Genomic DNA, 27,784 nt, shown 5'->3' with positions numbered 1-27,784 from the left:
AGTCACCCCACTCGTATTCAAACTGCTGACCTTTTGGTCAGCAAGTTCAGCAGATCAGCGGTTTAACCCACTGCATCACCGGGGGCCAACCTGAGATGAATTTATGTGAGAGAAGAGAGGTTCTGTAGGTTTGCATCTAACTTTCAGGATTAATACAAGGACCAAAGCACTGCAGTTTTTCATCTAGAGTACAGCAATTTTATTGGATACTTTAAAATTGAAAACAAGCAAAACAATTTTCTAGCAACTTGGACCTCTAAAAACATACAAAATATTGTAAGGGGAAACAAGTTCAAGTTCTCACAGCAACAATTGTTACCTCGATGATGGTTCAGATTAGCCCGGGCTTTAAAACCTGTGCAAAAAATACATAAAAGTATTACGATACCAGGAACAGGGAGTGGTTGCAGTCCATTTGTGATTGCCAGGCAGAAAAATAACAGAACGGACCTGGAGATGTAGCTCTCCAGATAAAGCTGGCCCTCCATATACACATATTCAAACATCTATGGATCGACTATCCTCCCCAAATTCGAAAAAGCGAACTTAATTAGTACACGACTATTTAAAGCAACCTCAGCATCCAGAGTTTGGGATCCAAGGATGTCGAGTCACCAAACCCCAGAAAATAGGCCTATTGCATTGTCACCTTACAGAATACCCAACAGTGAAGGATGATCGGAGTCCAGTCTGGAAAGCTATACATTACTACTCCATGTGAGCATCAAAACATGCCATTGATGTTCTAGAGCAGCGTTTCTCAACCTGGAGGTTGCGAGCGGGTGTCAGAGGAGTCACCAAAGACCATCAGTAAAGACAGTATTTTCTGTTGGTCATGGGGGTTCTGTGGGAAGTTTGGCCCAATTCTGTCGTTGGTGGGGTTCAGAATGCTCTTTGATTGTAGGTGAACTATAAATCCCACTAACTACAACTCCCAAATGCCAAGGTCTATTTCCCGCAAACTCCATCTGTGTTTATATTTGGGCATATTGAGTGCTTGTGCCAAGTTTGGTCCAGATCCATCATTGTTTGAGTCCACAGTGGTATCTGGATGTAGGTGAATTACAACTCCCAAACTCAAGGTCAGTGCCCACCAAACCCTTCCAGTGTTTTTTGTTGCCCATGGGAGTTTTGTGTGCCAAGTTTGGTTCAGCTCCATCGTTGGTGGAGTTCAGAATGTTCTTTGATTGTAGGTGGACTATAAATCCAAGCAACTACAACTCCCAAATGTCAAGATTCTATTTCCCCCAAACTCCACCAGTGTTCACATTTGGGCATATTGAGTATTCATGCCAAGTTTGGTCCAGATCCATCATTGTTTGAGTCTACAGTGCTCTCTGGATGTAGGTGAACTACGACTCCCAAAACTCAAGGCCAATGCCCACCAAATCCTTCCAGTATTTTCTGTTGGTCATGGGAGAACTGTGTGTCAAGTTTGGTTCAATTCCATCGTTGGTGGGGTTCAGAATGTTCTTTGATTGTAGGTGGACTATAAATCCAAGCAACTACAACTCCCAAATGTCAAGATTCTATTTCCCCCAAACTCTACCAGTGTTCACATTTGGGCATGTTGAGTATTCATGCCAAGTTTGGTCCAGATCCATCATTGTTTGAGTCCACAGTGCTCTCTGGATGTAGGTGAACTACGACTCCCAAAACTCAAGGCCAATGCCCACCAAACCCTTCCAGTATTTTCTGTTACTCATGGGAGTTCAGTGTGCCAAGTTTCGTTCAATTCAATCGTTGGTGGAGTTCAGAATGTTCTTTGATTGTGGGTGAACTATAAATCCCAGCAACTACAACTCCCAAATGACAAAATCATTTTTTTTAAGTGCAGGACGTACATTGGGTCGTTAGGTGTCTTGTGTCCAAATTTGGTGTCAATTCGTCCAGTGGTTTTTGAGTTCTGTTAATCCTACAAACGGACATTACATTTTTATTTATATAGATTGACCCTCCAGGAATCATTTTGACACTGACATGTTGACAAGTGATGGCTACAAAGGATCAGCCTCATCCTGAGCCTTTGATGCTAGATCTCGTTGCCTGGGAAAAGCAGGCGGATGGCCTCCTTTGTTTGCCATGCAAGGAAAGTCTCACCCCACTCCTCCTTGTTGCAAAACCCCACAAGGAAAGGACTGCTCGTACTTCTTCCTTCCAGGCACAGGATAAGTTGGACCTCTGCGCCCTTCTTCTGGGTCCGAGGGCATGCAGGGAGGGGGATCCTCTAGGACTTTACACATCTAAGCTGAAGCCAGAGAGTGTCAGCTTCTGCCTTTCGGCGCTAGAGAGTCTAGACTTGCGCTGTAGCGGCCGGTCACACTCGGGATCCGTCAGCGGAGGGTAATGCTGCCTGTAGCACAAGTACGCAAAGCCAAGGCCCATCGCGGAGCCAACCAGCACATCTTGGAAGGAAATACAAGAATGGAGAATGCAAAGAGAATATCATTTATGGCTGACTAGCAACTCCATATAACACACTTACTTAAAACTAGCTGTACCCGCCATACGTTGCTGTAGTCAACCTTCCCTCTTTCTCTCCTTCCTTCATTCCCTTTCTTTCCTTCCTTCTTTCCCGTCTTCTCTTCTTCCTTCCTTCTCTATCTCTTTCCTTACTTTCCCCTTTTTCTCTCTTCTGCTATCTCTTTTCTCTTTCCTTCTTTCCTTCCTTCCCTCCTTCCTCCCTCTTTTCTTCCCTCTTTTCCTTTTTTTCTTTCCTTCTCTTTCCTTCCTTTTTGAACTTTCCTTCCTTCCCCATTTTTCTTTCCCTCCCTCCTTCCTTCTCTACCTCTTTCCTTCCTTCCTTCCCGTCTTCTCTTCTTCCTTCCTTCTCTATCTTTCCTTCCTTTCCCCTTTTTCTTTCTCTTCTGCTGTCTCTCTTTTCTCTTTCCTTCTTTCCTTCCTTCGCTCCCTCTTTTCCTTTTTTCTTTCCTTCTCTCTTTCCTTCCTTTTTGAACTTTCCTTCCTTCCCCATTTTTCTTTCCCTCCTTCTTTCTCTCCTTTCTTTCTTCTCTACCTCTTTCCTTCCTTCCTTCCCGTCTTCTCTTCTTCCTTCCTTCTCTATCTCTTTCCTTACTTTCCCCTTTTTCTCTCTTCTGCTGTCTCTCTTTTCTCTTTCCTTCCTTCCCTCTTTCTCTACATCTTCCCCCTTCCTTCGCTCCCTCTTTTCTTCCCTCTTTTCCTTTCCTTCTCTTTCCTTCCTTTTTGAACTTTCCTTCCTTCCTTTCCCATTTTTCTTTCCCTCCCTCTTTCTCTCCTTTCTCTTCTCTATCTCTTTACTTCCTTCTTTCCCGTCTTCTCTTCTTCCTTCCTTTTCTACCTCTTTCCTTCCTTCCTTCCCGTCTTCTCTTTTTCCTTCCTTCTCTATCTCTTTCCTTCCTTTCCCCTATTTCTTTCTCTTCTGCTGTCTCTCTTTTCTCTTTCCTTCTTTCCTTCCTTCCCCCTTTCTCTACATCTTCCCCCTTTCTTCGCTCCCTCTTTTCTTCCCTCTTTCCTTTTTTCTTTCCTTCCTTTTTAAACTTTCCTTCTTTCCCCATTTTTCTTTCCCTCCCTCTCTCTCTTTCTTCCTTCTCTACCTCTTTCCTTCCTTCCTTCCCGTCTTCTCTTCTTCCTTCCTTCTCTATCTCTTTCCTTCCTTCCCCCTTTCTCTACATCTTCCTCCATCATTCGCTCCCTCTTTTCTTCCCTCTTTTCCTTTTTTTCTTTCCTTCTCTCTTTTCTTCCTTTTCGAACTTTCCTTCCTTCCCCATTTTTCTTTCCCTCCCTCTTTCTCTCCTTTCGTCCTTCTCTACCTCTTTCCTTCCTTCCTTCCTTCTTTCTTTCTTTCTTTCTTTCTTTCTTTCTTTTTTCTCTCCCCTTCCCTCCCTCTTTATTCCCTTTTTTCGGTATTGTCATTTTGATTTTCGTCATTTAGCTTTTTGGCTTTTTAAGTCCCTTCTGCTGTGTTTTTCAGTATTTTTTTGAGTGAAGGACATACATCGGGTTGTTAGGTGTCTAGTGTCCAAATTTGGTGTCAATTCGCCCAGTGGTTTTTGAGTTCTGTTAATCCCACAAATGAACATTACATTTTTATTTATATAGACTACCTTGGGTATTCGGCATCACCCGGATTATTTGAAAAAGTCATTTATTATTTCACAAAATGCATAAGGTTGTGGGTGAACTACAACTCACATTATGCTACGTTAACCCCCTGAAACTTCATAAATACTTAAAAGTTTATTATGTTGAGCAAGTTTGCTCTAGATGCATCATTGGTGGGGTTTCGTGTGTTCTCTGGCTGCAGGATAAACTACAACTCCCACTATGGTGAATCAGCCCCCCCCCCCAAAAAAAAACCCCTCCAGTATTTTCAGTTAGTTATGGGGGTTCTGTGTACCAAGTTAGGTCCAGGCCTATTATCACTGGGGTGCAGTACTCTTTGATTGCAGGTGAACTATAAATCCCCATACCCATAACTAACAAATGTCAAGGCCAATTCCCTCCCAAACCCACCAGTATTCACATTTTGCCATATTGGGTATGTATGCCGAATTTGGTGCAGATCTCTTGGTGTTTGGGTTCACAGTGCTCTCTGGATGTAGGTGAACTATAATTCCTACAAATCAAGGTGAATTTTCCCCAAAGCCCTCAAATCTTTCCACCAAGAGTCCACTCACCTTGCCAATGGTGCTTGTAATCGCAGGTGCGGGACAAAGCAATGAGCATGGCGACGAAGAGGGGGGCGAGGAAGGCACAGAGGCGCCAGGACTGGCCCCGTCCGCCAGGAGCAAAGCAGTGCAGCTTCCCGGCAATGTAGAAGGATCCAAAGGCCAAGCCTGCAAAGGCAACTGAAACATGGGAAGAAGCATCATAACCTCCAACAATGCAAACTTGGATGCTCTACTTAGCAATGCTCTTGTTTAAGGAGCCTTTCACACTATTTATTTATTTATTTAAAACATTTATATTCTGCTCTTCTCACCCCGAAGGGGACTCATGGCGGAGCATAGCATATACACGGCAAACATTCACCAGGACACAAATTCACATACAATACATCTATATCTATAAATCTGTAAGTGGCGTCCAACGGGACAAGAAAACTCAAAAAAACCCCAACAAAAATTAACCAAAATTCCCATGCACCTATCTCAACCCACAAGGTACAAACATATCGAATCAAAATACTGAATAACACAACAACACACTCACAAAAGGACAAAACAACTGAGAATGCGCAATGGCGCAAAGTCCCCGGCGCGCATGCGCACATGGCCAAACGGCCAACGCACCCTTCGCACCTCCCTCACCCCGCCCAGCACGATCACGCCACAACATGTCACCTCACACACACACACACACCACACCACGCCCCCCCACGCCACACACACACACGCAACACCATGCCCCCTCACTCCCCCGCGCCACACACACACACACCACACCATGCCCCCCCCACTCCCCCGCGCCACACACACACACACACGCAACACCATGCCCCCTCACTCCCCCGCGCCACACACACACACACACAACACCAAGCCCCCTCACTCCCCCGTGCCACACACACACACACGCAACACCACGCCCCAATCTTACCTCCTCCTTCTTCTTCCCCAATCTTACCTCCTCCCCCTCCTTCTTCTTCCCCTCCAAACCCCGCCCCCTCCAAGCCCCACCCCGCCCCTTCCCGTAGAGAAAGGGAGAGAAGGAAAGAAGGAAAGAGAGAAGGAAGGAAAAAAAGACAGCAGAAGAGAAAGAAAAAGGGGAGAGGAAGGAAAGAGATAGAGAAGGAAGAAGAGAAGGAAAGACGGGAAGGAAGGAAAGAAGGAAGAAAGAAAGGGAGGTAAAGAAAAAGGGGGAAGGAAGGAAAGTTAGAGAAAGAAGGAAGAAGAAAAGGAAAGATGGAAGGAAAGATAAGAGAGACAGCAGAAGAGAAAGAAAAAGAGGGAAGGAAGGAAAGAGGTAGAGAAGGAAGAAATGAGAGAAAGAGGGAGGGAAAGAAAAAGGGGAGGAAGGAAGGAGAGAAGGAAAGAAAAAAGGGAATGAAGGAAGGAAAGAGGGAGTGAAGAAAGGGGGAAGATGTAGAGAAAGAAGGAGGGAAGGAAAGAAGGAAAGAGGGAAGGAAGAAAAGAGAGCAGAAGAGAAAGAAAAAGGGGGAAGGAAGGAAAGAGATAGAGAGGGAAGAGGAGAAGGAAAGATGGGAAGGAAGGAGGGAAAGAAGGAGAGAAAGAGGGAAGGTTGGCCACAGCAAAGGAAAGAAAAATAAAAGGAAGGAAAGGCAAGAAAGAGGTAAAGAAGGAAGGAGAAAAGAAAATAAAAAATGAAAGAAGGAAGGGAAGAAAGGAGGCAAAGGAAGAAAGGGGGAGGGAATGAAGGAAAGAGAGAAGGATGAAACCAAGGAGCAAAAGAAGGAAAGAAAGAATGAAAGAGGTAGAGAAGAAAGGAGAGAAAGGGGGAGGAAAAGGGGGAATGAATAGGTAGGTACCTCTCTTTCATAATACTCCAGATATCTACCTCTACTTTGAAAAGATTTACTATAGGCCACAGCAACGCGTGGCAGGGTACAGCTAGTAAACATTAAAAAACATTGATCAAAATATTAAAATACACCATTTAAAACCAACCTAGTCATCCACGTCAAATCTAATTGGCCTGGTCATCTTTTCTATTGCTGCTTTATAGCCCTGTCCTGAAAGCTTAGTCCCACAGCCAAGTTTTGACCATCCTTCTAGAGGACAGGAGGGAGGGGGCCGACCTGATCTCACCAGGAAGAGAGTTCCATAGCCGGGGAGCAATCACCGAGAAGGCCCTGTCTCTCGTCCCCACCAATTGTGCCTGTGACAATGGCGGGATGGAAAGCAGGGCCTCCCTGGAGGATCTTAATCTCCACAATGGTTCGTAGGGGGAGATGTGTTCGTACAGGTAAATTGGGCCGGGGCCATTTAGGGCTTTATAGGCCAAAGCCAGCACTTTGAATTGTGCCCAGTAGCAAACTGGCAGCCAGTGGAGCTGGCGTAACATGCGAGTTGTGTGCTCCCTGTATGCCGCCCCAGTTATTAACCTGGCCTTTTCTGTGAGATGTGCATTGTATAAAGGGGCATTGGGAATGCTCAGCCAGTGCGCTCCAGCTTTTGACCACTTCAGTCGCTCTTCTCTGGACACACATTCTAGGTTATCAATATCCTTCTTGAATCGTGGTGCCCAGAAATGTGAGGTACACGAAGTATTATGTTATTGTTGTTGAAACTTCAAATATGATGTCATATGACAGGTTCATCTATATATATAAAAATGTGAATGTCGTCCTGAGTGGTTCAAAAACGGAAAAACTGATCTTTCAGGGATTTGCTCCTGAATACTGTGTAGAAAAGGTGAACGTCAACTCCTGAGCCTGGCTGCAACCTACCAAACGACACAGATACTCACATGAGGAATGTCCGCTGGGGAAACTCTTGCGCCCTTCGGTCACCACGTCTGCATCACCTGTGCATAGCAGCTGAAGGGTTTCCCGGCCATCTGGAAAGCAGCGGTAGAAGAAATCTGGCCGTGGCCTCGAGTGAGGGAGAGAAACAAAGGATGAAGCTGAGGCTGACAAGAGATGAAGGAACTGAGAGCAGCAGGAGAAGCACAGACAGGTGAGGTCTTGGACTCTTATTTTGGGGTGGGAAAGTGAAATGGGGTGTGGGGAAGATGATCCTGGGCGGCACGGCTGCTTTCCTGGTGTCACTAGACTGTCAATAAAAGCCAAATGGAGCTTCTTTACTTGGTACTTCTGATGGAGACCTGTCTTTATTCCCTCACTGTCCTCCTAGTTAGGGAAATATATTTATTTATTATTTACTTTATTTCTATACCGCTTTTCTCAGCCCTCAGGCGACTCAAAGCGGTGAACAACATCGATACAAAACATCACGAGACAAGTATAGGGCCATTAAAAACAATTGTAACATAAATCATTAAACATCTGTTGTAGTTCAGCGTGTTGATGGAGTTGCTACTCCTGGTAGCAGGGTGGAAAGGTCTACTCAGGAGTCGGAGGGAGAACAGCAGCGTCAGCGCATTAGGGAAATAATTATGGCTCCAAGTGATACTGACACGTTTCCAGGCTTCTCTGATTACGAAATGGAGGATGGGGAGGTGAGCAGAGGTGTAAAAAGGGCTGCTTGCGAGCCAGAGTCTGAGGGGGAAAGGCATCCGGGAAACACATCCGGGAAATACTTAGTGCGCCAACTGACGAAGAGGAGTTCCTGGGGTTTGAAAGGAGTTCTGGGTCTGGGAGTGATATGGAGGAGGAGGAATTGGATTGGACCTGTGTGCAGCAAATAAGGGACATTTGTAATCAACCCACCTCTAGCGAGGAATTTGAAGGGTTCACTGGGGATTGGCAGCCAGGTGACTCTTGGCAGGATCTGAACCTTGATAGTAATTGGCAGAGGTGGAGGGATGGGCACTCAGCTGCAGGGTTGGGGGCAGCTGATAGTGATGACGAGAGGGTGTGGAGCTCATCAAGCTCTGAGGAAGAACTTTGAGATAAAATTGGGCTGTTTGCTGCTTAATTCGCAGAAGGCAAAGCGTCTTTATAGGACATAACTCTTTGTACTGCCAACTTATGAATTTGGGTCCTGGGCTGCAGCTTCGTGTGTTCCTGCTTTCCTGTTTTTCGGATTCCTGAATTCTAGTGTTTGTTTATCAACGGCTTGACGACAGAACGGTTTGACTTACGCTCTTGGCTACCTGGACTTGGAACTCTTATAACTTTGTGCTTGAACAACTTTTTGTTTTGGGACTTTGTTTTTCTATCTTCTGTGACTGTGTTTTTGTGCTCTACCAATTTTCAAGCGAATTGCTTAACTTTGTATTTAATCCGGATTAATAGGCAGTGCTATAATCCGGATTATATTTTTGTTACTGGTATCGCTTTATTTTTGATGCCAAACTACTCCTGGGACATTGTGCACTGAAGTTAAGTGCTTTAAGTGACTATTTTTGTTCAATAAAGCTGTGTTTTGTACTCTTTATTTTGTGTCTGGCTTTAATTAAGGCTTCTGGGTCCTGACAACATCTGTATAACAATCATTAGCGCCTCAACAGTAAAATCAGAATCCAGTCTCATCATCCATTATTCCGTATTCCTATGTTCAATTACACTGTTTAATCAAATGCTTGTTCGAACAGCCAGGTCTTCACTTTCCTCCGAAACGGCAGCAGGGAGGGGGCCGATCTGATATCTGCAGGCAGGGCGTTCCACAGCCGAGGGGCCACCACTGAGAAGGCCCTGTCTCTCGTCCCCGCCAAGCACGCCTGTGATGCAGGCGGGACAGAGAGCAGGGCCTCCCCAAATGGTCTTAGTGTCCTAGCCGGTTCATAGGAGGAGATGCGTTCGGAGAGGTAAGTAGGGCCAGAACCGTTTAGGGCTTTATAGGCTAACGCCAGCACTTTGAATTGTGCCCAGTAGCAAACTGGCAGCCAGTGGAGCTGGCGCAACAGAGGAGTTGTATGCTCTCTGAGTGCCGCTCCTGTTAGCAACCCGGCCGCCGAGCGCTGGACCATTTGAAGCTTCCGAGCAGTCTTCAAAGGCAACCCCACGTAGAGAGCGTTGCAGTAGTCTATACGGGATGTAACCAGAGCGTGGCCAAGTCAGACTTCCCAAGGTACGGCCGCAGCTGGCGCACAAGTTTTAACTGTGCAAATGCTCCCCTGGTCACAACTGCTAAAACAATCATTGTCAATGACAAAATTGCTATGGAAGTTCTAATTGTGTTAAATTAATGCTAATAACATGGAACTTTTTATTTTTTGGGGGGCTCGGGGAGCTTCATCACTTAACCAGGCGTGTTTGGTTTTTCTTAACCAGGCGTGTTTGGGTTATATGGCTGTATGGAAGGGCCCTCAGGCTCCTTCCACACTGCCCCTATATCCCAGGATCTGATCCCAGATTATCTTTTAATCCCAGACTAGCAGTACCCGCCACGCATTGCTGTGGCCAACCTTCCCTCCCTTTTTCTCTCCTTTCTTCCTTCCTTTTTAAAATTTCTTCACTCCTTCCTCCCTTCTCTTCCCTTCCTCCCCCTTCCTCTTTCTCCCCTTTCTTCTCTACCTATTCTTGGACTGCAACTCCCAGCAGTCCTCCTGATCAAACTATCTATATACCTATCTAATCTATCTATCTGGAGGATTTCTGGGAGTTGCAGTACAGGAATAGGAAATTGGAAATATTAGGGTGCTCTCAAAGAAATCCAAGGAAAAGGAAGCTTGCATCTTGAAAGAAATGCATTTGGATCATCCTCCTCTCCTAAAAGGCCTGGTCTAGGGGATGCTGGGAGCTGTAATCCGGAAGAGTGTGTGGATATGCTATTGTGTGTGTGTTAGGAAGGCAGTTCCATCTGGTCTCCTGCACTGTACTAATAATATATTTATATACATATAATATTGATAATATTATAATGCAATTCAATAGAATAATATATTATAATTATATATTTTATATTGCATGTAATATTACTAATAATATTACAGTATAATGTTATTTATTTATCTATTTGTTTATTTATAACATTTTTCTGATTTTCTGGGCAGGTAAAGTCTGTCGACATTACTACATGGATGTAATGGGTAGTGGGTTGTTATCTGTTTTCTTGTTTTTCTGTCCAGATCATCCAGCTCTGGATAATAATAATAATAATTATTATTATATTTATTAATAATCTGGATTATTATTATTATTATTATTATTAATATAATAATATATTATTATATTATTATTATATTATTAATAATTATATTATTATTATTATTGATCCACATGTTCTTCTGCAGTGAAGATATCAATTTGCAGATGGAAGGCGGTTCCAACCTGGCTTGATAGGTTTCTCCCTTTTGCCCTCTATTCATGCCTTTTTAAATTCCACAGCACTGTTGGTAACAGCTGACCTCCAGTTAGAGCACTCAAGAGCCAGGACTTCCCAGTTTCAGTGTCTATGCCACAGTTTTTATTATTATTATTATATTTATTATAATTATTACTATTATTATTAACTTTAATTTGTACCCCGCTAACATCTCCCTAAGGACTCGGTGCGGCTTACAAAGGCCAAGGCCGAGTGCTGGACGAGTGCCTGGCCGCTGTGGCTATCTGGATGAGGAGGAACAAGCTGAAGATCAATCCCGACAAGACAGAGGTTCTCCTGGTCGATTGCAAACCGGATCGGGGTATAGGGTTGGACGGGGTTACACTCCACCTGAAGCCACAGGTCCGCAGTTTGGGAGTCCTCTTGGATTCATCACTTACGCTTGAGGCTCAGGCGTCGGTGGTGTCCGGGAGGGCTTTTGCACAACTGAGACTCGTGCGCCAACTGCAACCGCACCTTGCAAAGGCTGATCTGGCTGGGGTGGTCCATGCCTTAGTCACCTCCAGATTGGACTACTGTAATGCGCTCTATGTGAGGCTGCCCTTGAAAACGGCTCGGAAATTTCAATTGGTCCAATGGGCAGCGGCCAGGATGTTAACTGGTGCTCCCTACAGAGAGAGGTCAACCCTCCTGTTTAAGGAGCTCCACTGGCTGCCGTTTATCTACCGAGCCCAATTTAAGGTGCAGGTGCCGACCTACAAAGCCCTGAACGGTTTGGGACCACCCTACCTGCGTGACTGCATCTCCGTTTATGAACCCATGTGTTCACTTCATTCATCCGGAGAGGCCCTGCTCGCGATTCCGCCTGCATTGCAGGCGCATCTGCTGGGGACGCGAGACAGGGCCTTTTCTGTGGTGGCCCCCCGACTCTGGAACACCCTCCCCAAAGATCTTAGACAGACCCCTACGTTGGCAGTCTTTAGGAAGAACTTGAAGACCTGGCTGTTCCGATGTGCCTTCCCAGAATAGGAAAACTCCAACAAGTCCCAGAAGCACTTTATTAGAAATTAAGATTGCTGGCACACTGCACTTACCCCATAATCCTTACATACCACCTGTCACAACTATTACAGGAAAACCAACTGATCCCTAATCCATCTAAAACACAGACATGCGCCTTTCACCTTAAGAACAGACAAGCATCCCGAGCTCTGAGGATTATTACCTGGGAAGGAATCCCACTGGAGCATTGCAGCACACCCAAATGCCTGGGAGTCACTCTGGACCGTGCTCTGACCTACAAAAAGCACTGCCTGAACATCAAGCAAAAGTGGGCGCTAGAAACAACATCATACGAAAGCTGACTGGCACAACCTGGGGATCACAACCAGACACAGTGAAGATATCTGCCCTTGCGCTATGCTACTCTGCTGCTGAGTACGTATGCCCAGTGTGGACACATCTCACCACACTAAAACAGTAGATGTGGCTCTTAATGTGACATGCCACATTATCACAGGGTGTCTGCGCCCCACACCACTGGAGAAATTACACTGCTTAGCACCACCTGACATCCGCCGGGAAGTAGCAGCCAATAGTGAAAGGACCAAGGCAGTGACATCTCCAGCTCATCCCTTGTTTGGGTATCAGCCAGCACGTCAACGACTTAAATCAAGAAATAGTTTTCTTAGATCTACAGAGACACTCGCTGGAACACCCCAGCAAGTGAGAGTCCAAAAGTGGCAGGCCCAAACCCAGCACCTCAATCCGTGGGTGATAGCAGATGAGAGACTCCCTCCTGGGCACACAGAAGGCTGGGAGACTTGGAAGGCATTGAACAGACTGCACTGTGGCACCACGAGATGCAGAGCCAACCTCAAGAAATGGGGCCACAAAGTGGAATCCATGGCATGTGAGTGCGGAGTAGAACAAACCACTGACCACCTGGTGCAATGCAACCTGAGGCCCTCAATAAAACAACAGCATAACAAATACAACAATAAAACTCAAAAAAGATTAGCTTTAAGACCATCTTTAAATACATTTTCCTGTCTGTCAACATTCCATTTCAAGTTCTTGAGTTGAGAGTATAGTAACTATTTTGGGAGACGGTGATCGGGCATTCGGACTATGTGGCCAGTCCAGCGAACTTGATGGCATAGGGATATTAGACATGGGGTGAACCTGGAGTGGACTCACTCCATCTTAGGATAACATCACTACCTGGAGAGGATCTGGCCTAACTCCTTGCAACTGGCAGTGCGAATAGGAGCATAAGCCATCCCTGTAGAAATATCAGAACAAGCTTGAGTAGGTCTCACCTCCCCACGGCCAGCTTCACAGCATTGGTGAAGACACCATTCAGGGTAAGAGCCAGGCTGGCACCTGTGGGGGGAAAAAAGGGAAAAATGACGTCAACCCATGAGTGTTGGAAGGATTTTCTTACACAGGGGACACTCTTGAGCTCTTCTCTGAAATACAGCCTTGGTCTCCCATCCAAATACTAACCATAGCTAAGCCTACTTTGCTCCCAAAATTAAAAGGGGTATAGCAGAACTTCGACACCATCAACCCAGCTAGCAGAGCCAACAGAAGACACCACATTTTGCAGCCACCCCCAGGATGGACATCTGTGCCCATCTTTTAATACATGCAGCATGAAATATACTTACTTACTTACTTAGGCAATCCCTCGTTGGCTGAGTAGGATAGTCTTCCAAGATCATAATTCTGGTGGGTCCGTAGGTGGCTGTGGAGCCCTCTTCTTGCTCCGCATCTTCTCCCGCAGTGAGGGCATTGGTTTCCAGGTGGAAGGCTTGACACGCCTTCCTCTTGGCACACTTCTCCCTTTCACCCTCCATTCGTGCCTCTTCAAATTCTGCAGCACTGCTGGTCACAGCTGACCTCCAGCTGGAGCACTCAAGGGCCAGGGCTCCCCAGTTCTCAGTGTCTATGCCAGTTTTTAAGGTTGGCTTTGAGCCCATCTTTAAATCTCTTTTCCTGTCCACCAACACTCTGAGTTCGGAGTAGAGCAACTGCTTTGGGAGACGGTGGTCGGGCATCCGGACAACGTGGCCGGTCCAGCGGAGTTGATAACGGAGGACCATTGCTTCAATGTTGGTGGTGTTTGTTTCTTCCAGCACGCTGACATTTGTTTGCTTGTCTTCCCAAGAGATTTGCAGGATTTTCCGGAGGCAGCGCTGATGGAATCGTTCCAGGAGTTGCGTGTGACATCTGAAGACAGTCCATGTCTCACAGGCATATAGCAGGGTTGGGAGGACAATAGCTCTATAAACAAGCACCTTAGTATCCCTACGGATGTCCTGGTCCCCAAACACTCTGCTTCATTCGGAAAAATGCTGCACTTGCAGAGCTCAGGCGGCGTTGTATTTCGGTGTCGATGTTGCCTTTGGTGGAGAGGTGGCTGCCAAGGGAGCGGAAATGGTCAACATTTTCTAATGTGACACCATTAAGCTGTATCGCTGGCATTGGAAGGGGGTTGGCTGGTGACTGCTGGAACAGCACCTTGGTTTTCTCAATATTCAATGACAGGATGAGCTTCGTGTATGCTTCTGCGAAGGTGTTTAGAGTGGCTTGTAGATCTTCTTCTGAATGCGCACAGATGACATTGTCTTTAGCAAACTGGAGTTCTATAACAGATGTTGTTGTAACCTTGGTTTTGACTTTCATACTATGATGAAACATACTATGATGCTCCAGATAGGTAGTATCTGCTAAGTATTTGCCATTCTTTTAAAAAGGTCATCCTCAAATTAATTTTGTATTAAATTGTATGACACAGATGAATGGGTAAGCATCTTGAAGGAGACCATTTGGATTAAAAATGATCTATTCCTAGCTGAGTAGCCATGCAGATTATCATATGATACTAAGGAGAGAGCAAGCAAAGAGCAGCAAAGTTATTCCTCTCATTGCTGAGAGACTAGATGCCTTTGTTTTGTCCCCAATGTTCATCTGGATGCAAGCAAGATCCCCAAACTGATCTATCCAGGTAGTCATCGTAATAACAATAACCCAAGGAAGTATCTTCCTTCTACTTCTCCACCAATTAATTTTGTCTGGATGTATAATATCTCCAGTTTCCATAATACTTATCTTCATAAGGACCTCTGAAAGCAAGATACAACTAATTTAAATAAATATATGCTATATATAATTTATAATAATATAATATAATGCAATATAATACTTCTAATAATAATAATATATTTTAATAATGTATTTATATGACTCTTATACTATAAACATAGACAAATAATATAATATATTGTTTATACATATAATATTTATAATATTATAATGTAATACAATATAATACTGCTACTACTACTAATAATATATTATAATTATATATTTTATATTACATGCAATATTACTAATAATATTACAATAAAATGGTATAGTACAATATAGTAATATATAATACTGATATCGTACTATGCTAATAACATAATCTATTGTATGTATATATATCTTGTAAGCCGCTCTGAGTCCCCTTCAGGGTGAGAAGGGTGGCATATAAATGTCATAAATAAATAAATAAAAGTACTAATAATATTACAATATAATGGTATAATATTTAATATTGATATTGTACTATACTAATATTATAACCTATTGTATGTATATATAGTAAGCTGCTCTGAGGCCCCTTCGGGGTGCGAAGAGTTGCATATAAATGTCGTAAATAAATAAATAAAAGTACTAATAATATTACAATATAATGGTATAATATTTAATACTGATATTGTACTATGCTAATATTACAACCTATTGTATGTATATATATCTTGTAAGCTGCTCTGAGGCCCCTTCGGGGTGCAAAGAGTTGCATATAAATGTTGTAAATAAATAAATATGATGAAGGTAAAGGTTTCCCTTGACATTATGTCTAGTTGTGTCCAACTCTGGAGGGTGGGTGCTCATTTCCATTTCTAAGCCAAAGAGCCGGCGTTGTCTGTAGACACCTCCAAGGTCATGTGGCCAGCATGACTGTATGGAGCATCATTACCTTCCCACAGAAGCTGTACCTATTGATCTACTTACATTTGCATGTTTTAGAACTGCTAGGTTGGCAGAAGCTGGGGCTAACAGTGGGAGCTCACTCCTCTCCCCGGATTTGAACTGCCAACCTTTCAGTCAGCAAGTTCAGCAGCTCAGCGCTTTAACCCACTGCACCACTGGGGGCTCCTATTGCTTTCTTTCCTATTGCTGCTTTATTGCCCTGTCCCAAAAGCTTGGCCCCACAGCCAAGTTTTGACCCTCCTTCTAAAGGACAGGAGGGAGGGGGCCGGCCTGATCTCACCAGGAAGGGAGTTCCATAGCTGGGGAGCAATCACCGAGAAGGCCCAGTCTCTCATCCCCACCAATCGCGCCTGTGACAATGGAGGGATGGAAAGCAGGGTCTCCCCAGAGGATCTTAATCTCCGCAATGGTTCATAGGGAGAGATGCATTTGGACAGGGAAATTGGGCCGGGGCCGTTTAGGGCTTTATAGGCCAAAGCCAGCACTTTGAATTGTGCCCGGTTCCAAACTGGCAGCCAGTGGAGCTGGCGTAACATGGGAGTTGTGTGCTCCCTGTATGCCGCCCTAGTTATTAACCTGGCTGCCTCTTGTTGGACTATTTGAAGCTTCCGAGCAGTCTTCAAAGACAACCCCACGTAGAGTGCGTTGCAGTAGTCTATCCTAGATGTAACGAGAGCGTGGACCACCGTGGCCAAGTCTGACTTCCCAAGGTATGGGCGCAGCTGGCACACAAGTTTTAATTGTGCGAATGCACCCCTGGCTACCGCTCCCACCTCGGATTCCAGGCTCAGTGATGAATCCAGAACTCCCAAGCTGTGAACCTGTGCCTTCAAGGGGAGTGTAACCCCATCCAGCACAGGTTGTGAACCTATACCCTGTTCGGCCTTGTGACTGACCAGGAGGACCTCTGTCTTGTCTGGATTCAACTTCAATTTGCTTGCCTTCATCCAGACCGTCACAGCAGCCAGGCAAATCAAAACATTGCGACATTAAAAATGATCACCATGGGTAGGGCCAAATTCTAGGATTAAAATAGGTACTACTCAGGTTGAAAGATAATGGGGCTCCAGGCAGTCATGCTGGCCACATGACTTTGGAGGTGTCTACGGACAATGCCAACTTTTCGTCTTAGAAATGGAGATGAACACCAACCCCCAGAGTCGGACACGACTGGGCCGAATGTCCTTTACTTTTGCTGTAATGTCTCCAATTTTATATCTTTGTAAGGTCCTCTTGAAGCAAGATATAACTAATTCAAAGAACACTAATTCAGAGTTTGCCAAATTGAGCTTACCTAAGCATGCTTCTCGTGTATCTTCTTGGTCGGCATTCAGGAAGAACTTGGCCAGAAGAATCAAGACCAGGGGGGACAAAAAGGAAATGAACTGGGACAAGAGGAAAGAGTCAGAATTAGTTAGCAGCACAGCAAGAGACAGGTGGGGAAAGGCATTCTTTATCATGTCAAATGTGTGTTTAACAGATAGTAGTGGGCTAGATGAATAAATAATCCAACTAGGTATTAGGAGGCAAGTTCCCATGTTCGTATAGTGCAACAGGGTCAGCTCTAATCCCCTTGAAGTTTTCCATCCAAAATACAGCATTGAGTCAGAGTTGGAATGTCCTGCAAGGGCCATCCTTGCTGGTGATTCCATGCAACTAAATAAGTTTTGTGGACAAAAAGTCTTAAACGTATTACTTTCATATTACCTTTTTGCTGGGGGAGTCGTTTTTGCACATGCGTTGTAGCATCTTTTTTGGTTTTTTAAGTCCCTTCCAACGTTTTTTCCAGTGTTTTTATGAGTGATGGTCACTTGTTGGCGTGATAGGTATATTGTGTCCAAATTTGGTGTCAATTCGTCCAGTGGTTTTTGAGTTATGTTAAACCCACAAACGAACATTACATTTTTATCTACCGTATATATTCGAGTATAAGCCGACCCAAATATAAGCCGAGACACCTAGTTTTACCACAAAAAGCTGGGAAAATGTATTGACTCAAGTATAAGCTGAGGGTGGGAAATGCAGCAGCTACTGGTAAATTTCAAAATAAAAATAGATACCAATAAAATTATATTAATTTAGGCATTAGTAAGTTAAATGTTTTTGAATATTTACATAAAACTGTAATTCAAGATAAGACTCTCCAACTCTGATTAAACCATTATTCTAACCTTCTTCAATATAAATATGCTTACATGTCCTCCAATAATAATAAATAGAGTAAAATAATAATAATAAAATAATAAATGTAACAATAACAATAATCAATAAGAGTAAAATAATAAAGGAAATAATAATAATAACAACAAAGTAAAACAATAAATAACATTGAGTCGAGTATAAGCTGGGGTGAAAAAAAGGACTGAAAAACTAGGCTTATACTCGAGTATATACAGTATATAGACTAGCCATCCCCTGCCACACATTGCTGTGGCCCAGTCTGTGTATTTTGTGTTTTGTATGTTTACATTATGTGTATATGTGTGTGTGTTATACACATATGTGTTATGTGTATATGTGTGCGCGTGTATTTGTGTATATATGTGGTTTTGTGCATGTGTTGTAATTGTATTTTTTACTTTACAACACATACACATGGCTACCAGAATTACAAAACTCTAAAATTACAACAGCAAAACAAGAGAGGAAACAATCAGGGACAGCTAATCACTTCTCAACAAAAGATTGCCCTAGGCACTAACAAGCCACCTCAAAAAACTGCCAGGCCATAAAACGCTAATCAAGGTGGTCAGTTGAAACATTCACACTTGGCTCCAGCAGACAAGAGTTCTTTGTCCCACCCCGGTCATTCCACAGATATATAAACCCATTTTCCTACTTCCAACAGACCTCACTACCTCTGAGGATGCTTGCCATAGATGCAGGCAAAACGTCAGGAGAGAATGCCTCTAGAATATGGCCATATAGCCCGAAAAAACCTACAATGACCCAATGTAATTTTTGGTTTTTTTGCTTAAGTCCCTTCCACTGTGTTTTTATGAGTGATGGTCACTTGTTGGCCTGATAGGTGTATTGTGTCCAAAGTTGGTGTCAATTCGTCCAGTGACTTTTGAGTTATGTTAATCCCTCAAACGAACATTATGTTTTTATTTATATAGATTTAGATTTGGGTCCCATCTCCAATATATCTCATTATATATATGCATAGAAATATTTCAAAATCTTTGGGGAAAAAATCCAAACACCCAAAGAATATTTCTGGTTGCAAGGGATACTCAAGGTGTATGTGGCAAGGCAACCCAGAACATATATAGCAGAGGGCTGGAATGAGCTGTTACTCACAAACATGGGCTTGGCAGGCACATGGTCCGACTCAATGTAGGGGTTTTTATACAGCCACATTTCTTCTGGCTGGATGACGCGCTGGAATGGAGGCAGAAGTTCTGTGAACCTAGAGAGAGAGCAGAAACCAGATGGGAGGCCAGCCAAAAGGACAACATGGGGGTTTTCTCTGCATCCCAACAGCACTTATGGCTCTGAGGCTGAAAGGTTAAAGACACCAAGCATTCTATCCACAAGCGTTGGATCTCAATGTATTGTTGAAGGCTTTCATGGCTGGAATCACTGGGTTGTTGTAGGTTTTGGGGGCTATATGACCATCTTCTAAAAGCATTCTCTCCTGACATTTCACCTGCACCTATGGCAAGCATCTTCAGAGGTTGAAGAATCTCACAACCTCTGAGAATGCTTGCCATAGATGCAGGCGAAACGTCAGGCAAGAATGCTTCTAGAACATGGCTATATACCCCGAAAAAACTACAACAACCCATTGGATCTCAATTCAAACCCTACTCTCCTGGCTAAACAGAGCAAGCTGCAGCCTTTCAGATGTTATTGTATCACAACTCCCATCAACTCTGGTTATATCTAATGATGAGGAATACAAGGGTTGTAATCCAGCATCTGGAGGGCCACAGAAATGGACATGGTGGGCTGGATTTGACACGTAGGCCTTGAGTTTGACACACGGAACATAAAGTAATGCAGTGTATTTATGCGTTCATAGACTGGTCCCAACTGTATGGAAAGTTGTTTGCAAACTATATGGGAAGTTGTTTACAAACTATGTGGAAAGTTGTTTGCAAACTACGTGGAAAGCTGTTTGTAAACTATGTGGAAAGTTGTTTTCAAACTATATGGAAAGTTGTTTCCAAACTATATGGAAAATTGTTTGCAAACTATATGGGAAGTTGTTTGCAAACTACGTGGAAAGTTGTTAGCAAACTACATTGAAATTTGTTTCCAAACTATATGGAAAGTTGTTTCCAAACTATGTGTAAAGTTGTTTGCAAACTACATTTAAAGTTGTTTCCAAACTATATGGAAAGTTGTTTGCAACTATATTATTTGCAAACTATATAGAAAGTTGTTTGCAAAGTATGTGGAAAGTTGTTTACAAACCATATGGAAAGTTGTTTGTAAACTATGTAGAAAGTTGTTTCCAAACTATACGGAAAGTTGTTTCAAACCATATGGAAAGTTGTTTCCAAACTATGTGGAAAGTTGTTTCCAAACTATATGGAAAGTTGTTTCAAACCATATGGAAAGTTGTTTGCAAACTATGTGGAAAGTTGTTTCCAAACTTTATGGAAAGTTGTTTGCAAACTATATGGGAAGTTGTTTGCAAACATGTTTATGTCATGTTTGTAGAGTTGGCTTCCTCATTTCAGACCTTTTAACTCTCCTACTCGGAGCTGGAGTACAGGAAAGATAACACAACCCCTTCCCTGTTGTAAATCCCCACCTTGTGGGAGCTGCTGAGAATAACGGACATCCCACGGTGTCCTCTCATGTTTGCAAAACCAGTCCTGGACTCCGGACTCTTGTCATCCAATTGACAATGTGGCAGCTCCCTCCCAAAACAATCAATGTCATTATCGGAGCCAAGATTTTGGAAGCAAAAAACTGATATAGTGGAAGCTGAAAGGTAACTTATATAGTGGGTATCTGCTGAGTGGCTTGGTTAGAAGACCTTCTGCAGATGCAAACGTCTAATTACATGCTCACTACACTATGTGCTTTTGGGACCCTTAAAATATATATATTTTTGGTGCGCTCAGCTATAGATGGTTGAACCTGTGGATGTAAACACCACGAATACAGACAGCCAACTACATTATCGATTACCGACATTGGAATATTTAAGCCGTTGAACTTGCGATTTCTATGCATGAGTTTGAAAGCTGGGTTGTTATAAGTTTTCCAGGCTGTATGGCTATGTTCCAGAAGCAGTCTCTCCTGATGTTTCATCCACATTTATGGCAGGCATTCTCAGAGGTTGGGAAGTCTGTTGGAAACTAGGCAAGTGGGGGTTATATATATGTGCAATGCCCAGGGTGGGAGAAAGAACGGGAATATTGCAATTGGCCTGCCTGATTAGTATTCCAGTCTGGGGAATTCCAGACAGGAAACAATCAGGGCCAGCTAACACCACCCAACAAAGGATTCCCCCAGACAGGAAGCAGCCGGGTTTTGAAGCTGCAAGGTCATTCAATGCTAATCAAGGTGGCCAATTGCAACATTCACACTTGCCTCCAACAAACAAGAGTTCTTTCTTCCACAGATATATAACTCCCACTTGCCTCATATCCCACAGACCTCACAACCTCTGAGGAAGCCTGCCATAGATGCAGGTGAAACGTCAGGAGAGAAAGCTCCTGGAACATGGCCATACATGCAGCCTGGAAAACTCACAGCAACCCAGCTTTCAAACTCATGAATAGAAATCGCAAGTGCAACGGCTGCATGTAGTCGGCTCTCCGTATCCGCGGTGTTTACATCTACCCTGGACATTCCACAGATATAGAAAACCCACTTGTCCTCACAACCTCTGAGGAAGCCTGCCATAGATGCAGGTGAAACGTCAGGAGAGAATGCTTCTGGAACAGGGCTATACATGCAGCCTGGAAAACTCACAGCAACCCAGCTTTCAAACTCATGCATAGAAATCGCAAGGGCAACGGCTTAAATGATTCCGATGTCAGTAACTGATAATGTAGTCGGCTCTCCGTATCCGCGGTGTTTACATCCACCCTGGACATTATTCCACAGATATATATAAGAGGGAGTCTCTGGTTACTTGAGAGTTGCTATTAAAACTAACCCCACACTATGGCATAAACTCTGCAGTCAAACTGCATTCGTTCTTCTCCCATAAAGATTGGTAAGTGCCGGATAACTGGGAGTTTCTGGATGCTTGAGAGTTGCTATTAAAACTAACCCCACACTATGGCATAAACTCTGCAGTCAAACTGCATTCGTTCTTCTCCCATAAAGATTGGTAAGTGCCGGATAACTGGGAGTTTCTGGATGCTTGAGAGTTGCTATTAAAAAATAACCCCATCTATACCATAAACTCTACAGTCACAGCTAAATTCATTCTTCTCCCATAGGAATTGATAGGTGCCGGATAAGTGGGAGTTTCTGGTTGCTTGAGAGTTGCTATTAAAAAATAACCCCATCTATACCATAAACTCTACAGTCACAGCTAAATTCATTCTTCTCCCATAGGAATTGATAGGTGCCGGATAAGTGGGAGTTTCTGGTTGCTTGAGAGTTACTATCTGAAAAATAAGATATATATAAACCCCACTTGCCTCGTTTCCAACAGACCTCACAACCTCTGAGGAAGCCTGCCATAGATGTGGGTGAAATGTCAGGAGAGAATGCTTCCGGAACATGCCCATACAGCCCGGAAAACTCACAGCAACCCAGCGATTCGGGACATTAAAAGCCTTCAACAACACAGTTTGAAAGCTTACTGGAAGAAAATCAACTGATATTAAATGTGGTCATGAAGATGTATTTTGTGATGAAGCCACTGCCATTCTCCGAACCTTTGCAAATATGAATATAATTTTTAATTTTATAATTTTGTGAATATAATCCAATCCAGCTGCTTCTCTTCCTCGTCTCACTTCCTTGATTTGGCTTCATTGACTATTCTAAAGCCTTTGACTGTGTGGATCATAATAAATTGTGGCAAGTTCTTGGTGGGATGGGCATCCCAAGCCACCTTGTCTCTCTCCTGAGGAATCTGTACAAGGACCAAGGAGCAACAGTCAGAACTGACCATGGAACAACAGACTGGTTCAAGATTGGGAAAGGCGTACGGCAAGGCTGTATCCTCTCACCCAACCTTTTTAACTTGTATGCAGAACACATCATGCGAGGATGTGCGGGGCTGGATGAATGCAAGGCTGGGGTGAAAATTGCTGGAAGAAACATTAACAACCTCAGATATGCAGATGACACCACTCTGATGGCCGAAAGCGAGGAGGAGCTGAGGAGCCTTCTAATCAAGGTGAAAGAAGAAAGCGCAAAAGCCGGGTTGCAGCTAAACGTCAAAAAAACCAAGATTATGGCAACAAGAATGATTGACAACTGGAAAATAGAAGGAGAAAATGTGGAGGCCGTGACAGACTTTGTATTTCTAGGCGCAAAGATTACTGCAGATGCAGACTGTAGCCAGGAAATCAGAAGACGCTTACTTCTTGGGAGGAGAGCAATGTCCAGTCTCGATAAAATAATGAAGAGTAGAGACATCAGACTGGCAACCAAGATCCGCCTAGTCAAAGCCATGGTATTCCCTGTAGTCACCTACGGATGTGAGAGCTGGACCTTACGGAAGGCTGAGCGAAGGAAGATCGATGCTTTTGAGCTGTGGTGTTGGAGGAAAGTGCTGAGAGTGCCTTGGACTGCGAGAAGATCCAACCAGTCCATCCTCCAGGAAGTAAAGCCCGACTGCTCACTGGAGGGAAAGATACTAGAGACAAAGTTGAAGTACTTTGGCCACATCATGAGGAGACAGGAAAGCCTAGAGAAGACTATTATGCTGGGGAAAGTGGAAGGCAAAAGGAAGAGGGGCCGACCAAGGGCAAGATGGATGGATGGCATCCTTGAAGTGACTAGACTGACCTTGAGGGAGCTGGGGGTGGTAACGGCCGACAGGGAGCTCTGGCGTAGGCTGGTCCATGAGGTCACGAAGAGTCGGAGACGACTGAACGAATGAACAGCCTCCCAACTCTGACATCACAGCCAATGCAACGGATGTAGAGCATCCTCTAGGCTCCGTTTACCAAACACTGGACTTGTATGCATTTTGGACTTCAACTCCCAGAATCCCTGCCCATTGGCCAAGGCAGCCGAGGCTTCTGGGAAATGAAGTCCAAAGCACCTGGAGGACTCCAGTTTGAGAATCACTGCAGTGGGTGAATCATCAGGCAGAACAGCACAGATATACAAGCAACATATGCAGCAAAACAAATTGACAAAATAATACTTTAAAAATATGTATCTGTATTAATTTTATTATTCAATATCAAGTCAATGCAGAGTATATGATATAGTATGAGTTAGGCTTTTTTTAAAGCAACTCTCAAGCAACCAGAAACTCCCACTTATCCGGCACTTATCAATCCCTATGGGGAAAGAATGAATGTAGTTGTGACTGTAGAGTTTATGGTATATGTGGTTATTTTTTTATAGCAACTCTCAAGCAACCAGAAACTCCCACTTATCCGGCACTTACCAATCTTTATGGGCGAAGAATGAATGCAGTTTGACTGCAGAGTTTATGCTATAGTGTGGGGTTAGTTTTAATAGCAACTCTCAAGTAACCAGAGACTCCCTCTTATCCAGCAACTAACAATCTCTATGGGAGAAGAATGAATGCTGTTTTGACTGCAGTTTATGATACCATGGGGGTTATTTTTCAGATATGGGGGTTATTTTTCAGATAGTAACTCTCAAGCAACCAGAAACTCCCACTTATCTGGCACCTACCAATCTCCATGCGAGAAAAATGAATGTAGTTTTGACTGCAAAGTTTATGTATAGTATGGGGGTTATTTTTCAGATAGTAACTCTCAAGCAACCAGAAACTCCCACTTATCCGGCACCTAACAATCCCTATGGGAGAAGAATGAATGGAGTTTGGCTGCAGAGTTTATGGTATACTAAACAGTAACTCTCAAGCAAATGGAAACTCCCACTTATCCAGCACCAACTAATCTTTATGGGAGAAGAATGAATGCAGTCTGCAGAACATATGGTATATTTTTAATATTAACTCTCCAGCAACCAGAAACTCCCACTTATCCAGCACTTAGAATTTTTTAAGGGAGAAGAATGAATGCAGTTTGGCTGCAGAGTTTATGGTATAGTATGGAGTTATTTTCTAAATACAACTCTCAAGCAAATGGAAACTCCCACTTATCTGGCACCTACCAATCCCAATGGGAGTGGGATGAATGCAGTTTGTGGAATTTATGTTATAGTGTGGGGTTATTTTAAAAGAGTAAATCTCAAGCAACCAAAACTCCCACTTATCCGGCACCTACCAATCCCTATGGGAGAATGAATGAATGCAGTTTGACTGAAGAACATATGGTATATGTTTAGTATTAACTCTCAACCAACCAGAAACTCCCACTTATCCAGCACTAACCAATCCCTATGGGAGAAGAATGAATGCACTTTGCAGAACACATGGTATATTTTTAATATTAAATCTCAAGCAACCAGAAACTCCCACTTAACCAGCACTAACCAATCCCTATGGGAGAATGAATGCAGTTTGACTGCAGAACATATGGTATATTTTAAATATTAACTCTCAAGCATCCAGAAACTCCCACTTATCCGACACCTACTAATCCCTATGCGAGAGGGATGAATGCAGTTTGTGGACTTTAAGTTATAGTGTGGGGTTATTTTAAAAGAGTAACTCTCAAGCAACCAGAAACTCCCACTTATCCAGCACTAACCAATCCCTATGGGAGAATGAATGAATGCAGTTTGACTGCAGAACATATGGTATATTTTTAATATTAACTCTCAAGCAACCAGAAACTCCCACTTATCCGGCACCTACCAATCCCTATGGGAGAATGAGTGAATGAATGCAGTTTGACTGCAGAACATATGGTATATATATTTTAATATTAACTCTCAAGTATCCAGAAACTCCCACTTATCCGGCACCTACCAATCCCTTTGGGAGAATGAATGAATGAATGCAGTTTGACTGCAGAACATATGGTATATATATTTTAAATATTAACTCTCAAGCAACCAGAAACTCCCAATTATCCGGCACTTACCAATCCCTATGGGAGAATGAATGAATGAATTCAGTTTGACTGCAGAACATATGGTGTATTTTAAACATTACCTCTCAAGCAACCAGAACTCCCACTTATCCGGCACCTACCAATCCCTATGAGAATGAATGAATGCAGTTTGACTGCAGAACATATGGTATATTTTAAATATTACCTCTCAAGCAACCAGAAACTCCCACTTATCCGGCACCAATCCCTATGGGAGAATGAATGGAAGCTATTGACACTAGTGTTTTAACGGCCTTCTCTGAATGCTTTGGGATCCTTTCCTGTTTGGTGAAGTCCAAAACGGGTTAAATTCCACAGTGCGGATGCAACCTGATTTCCCATTGTTCCCGGAAGAATGACACGTGTTTGTTTAACGCAAGGGACGGGGGGGAGGGGGTTGCGTTTTCCGGCCGGGGAGGGGGACAACCGGGGCCAACTGCAAGGGGATCAACCAATGCAGAGGTTTGCAAAATGGTAAACAATGCCAAGGCTGCACCTGGAAGCAATACAGTGGGCGGTGCATCCTGGAGGTGCCTCCATGCAGGGTCTTTCTGCGCCTTAGGGGTCCCCAAAGCCGAGGATAACACCCCCCCGACACCCCCCAAAGCAAGCCAACTCACAGGAAGAGCCCCAGGAGCAGCGCGCGCACCCCGATTTCCAGCAGCAGCAGCAGCGCCAGCCCCGCCCGCGGGAAACGCAGCCGCATCCTTGGCCGGGGACGCGCCGAGGGAGACGCCAAGCCCCGCCCCTTTCCCCGGGCCTGAGCGAGCAGTGGGCGGGGCTTGGCGGATCGCCAAGCCCCGCCCACTGCTCGCTCAGGCCCGGGGAAAGGGGCGGGGCTTCGTGGCTCCTCCCACTTCCCCATTCAATCAAGGCACCCAGCAGTTGGAGCAAAAGCAAAGCGTCCTTGTGTGCATCTGCGCCAGGCCTCCATCCACCGTGGATCCTGGGAGTTGCAGTTTTGCAAGGTCTTTTTTATTTAGCCCTTCTCTGGCCAAAAGGGCTGGGGCTGCCCCAAAACTACAGCCCCCAGGATTCCATAGCACTGAATGGTGAGAGTGCATCTGTATTGCAGAGCAAGTGTGTACACACATATATACATACACATATATATATGTGTGTATGTGTGAATGGTGGGAGTGAATCTATATTGCAAAGCATGTGTGTGTGTGGTCCCCCAGGATTCCATAGCATTGAATGGTGAGAGTGCATCTGTATTACAGAGCAAGTGTGTACACACATATATACATACAAATATATATATGTGTGTGTGTGTGTATGTGTGAATGGTGGGACTGCATCTATATTGCAGAGCATGTGTGTGTGTGGTCCTCCAGGATTTCATAGCATTGAATGGTGAGAGTGCATCTGTATTGCAGAGCAAGTGTGTACACACATATATACATACATATATATATATGTGTGTGTGTGTGAATGGTGGGAATGCATCTATATTGCAGAGTAGACACACACACACACATATATATGAAAATGGTAGAAGTGCATAGCTACGTATATATGGTGGTAGTGCATATACGTTGCAGAGCAGACACACACACACACACACATATATATATATAAAAGAATGGTGGGAATGCATATATATTGTAGAGCAGGTGCATATATATATATATATATATATATATCTCCACCATATATTTCCTCCACCAGTGGAAGGTAAAAGGAAGAGGGGCCGACCAAGGGCAAGATGGATGGATGGCATCCTTGAAGTGACTGGACTGACCTTGAAGGAGCTGGGGGTGGTGACGGCCG

At 43.9% G+C, this 27,784-nt stretch overlaps 1 protein-coding gene across 1 annotated transcript; it reads right to left on the bottom strand.

Moving 5' to 3' along the window:
* Positions 1–174: 174 nt before the first annotated feature.
* Positions 175–26,763, bottom strand: PLPP5 (phospholipid phosphatase 5). Its single transcript, XM_060787494.2, has 7 exons — positions 26,632–26,763; positions 19,182–19,290; positions 17,173–17,263; positions 13,154–13,217; positions 7,411–7,535; positions 4,659–4,829; positions 175–2,405 (listed from the first exon to the last, which is right to left on the bottom strand). The coding sequence occupies exons 1-7, from the start codon at positions 26,715–26,717 to the stop codon at positions 2,236–2,238; spliced, it is 816 nt and encodes a 271-aa protein (XP_060643477.2). The 5' UTR covers positions 26,718–26,763; the 3' UTR covers positions 175–2,235.
* Positions 26,764–27,784: the final 1,021 nt, after the last annotated feature.

This window comes from Anolis sagrei, chromosome 7 (genome assembly GCF_037176765.1).
Source record: "Anolis sagrei isolate rAnoSag1 chromosome 7, rAnoSag1.mat, whole genome shotgun sequence".
NCBI lineage: Eukaryota > Metazoa > Chordata > Lepidosauria > Squamata > Dactyloidae > Anolis > Anolis sagrei.
Note: the sequence above shows the minus strand (reverse complement) of the source record. Positions and strands in the feature narration are given on the sequence as shown.

Excerpts from the sequence above, each read along its gene's own strand:
- PLPP5 (XM_060787494.2), bottom strand. The coding sequence starts at position 26,717 with ATGCGGCTGCGTTTCCCGCGGGCGGGGCTGGCGCTGCTGCTGCTGCTG. Across the intron at positions 4,830-7,410 it reads CCCCAGCGGACATTCCTCAT|TTGCCTTTGCAGGCTTGGCC; the intron begins GTGAGTATCTGT and ends CCCATGTTTCAG. Across the intron at positions 2,406-4,658 it reads TTACAAGCACCATTGGCAAG|ATGTGCTGGTTGGCTCCGCG; the intron begins GTGAGTGGACTC and ends TTTCCTTCCAAG.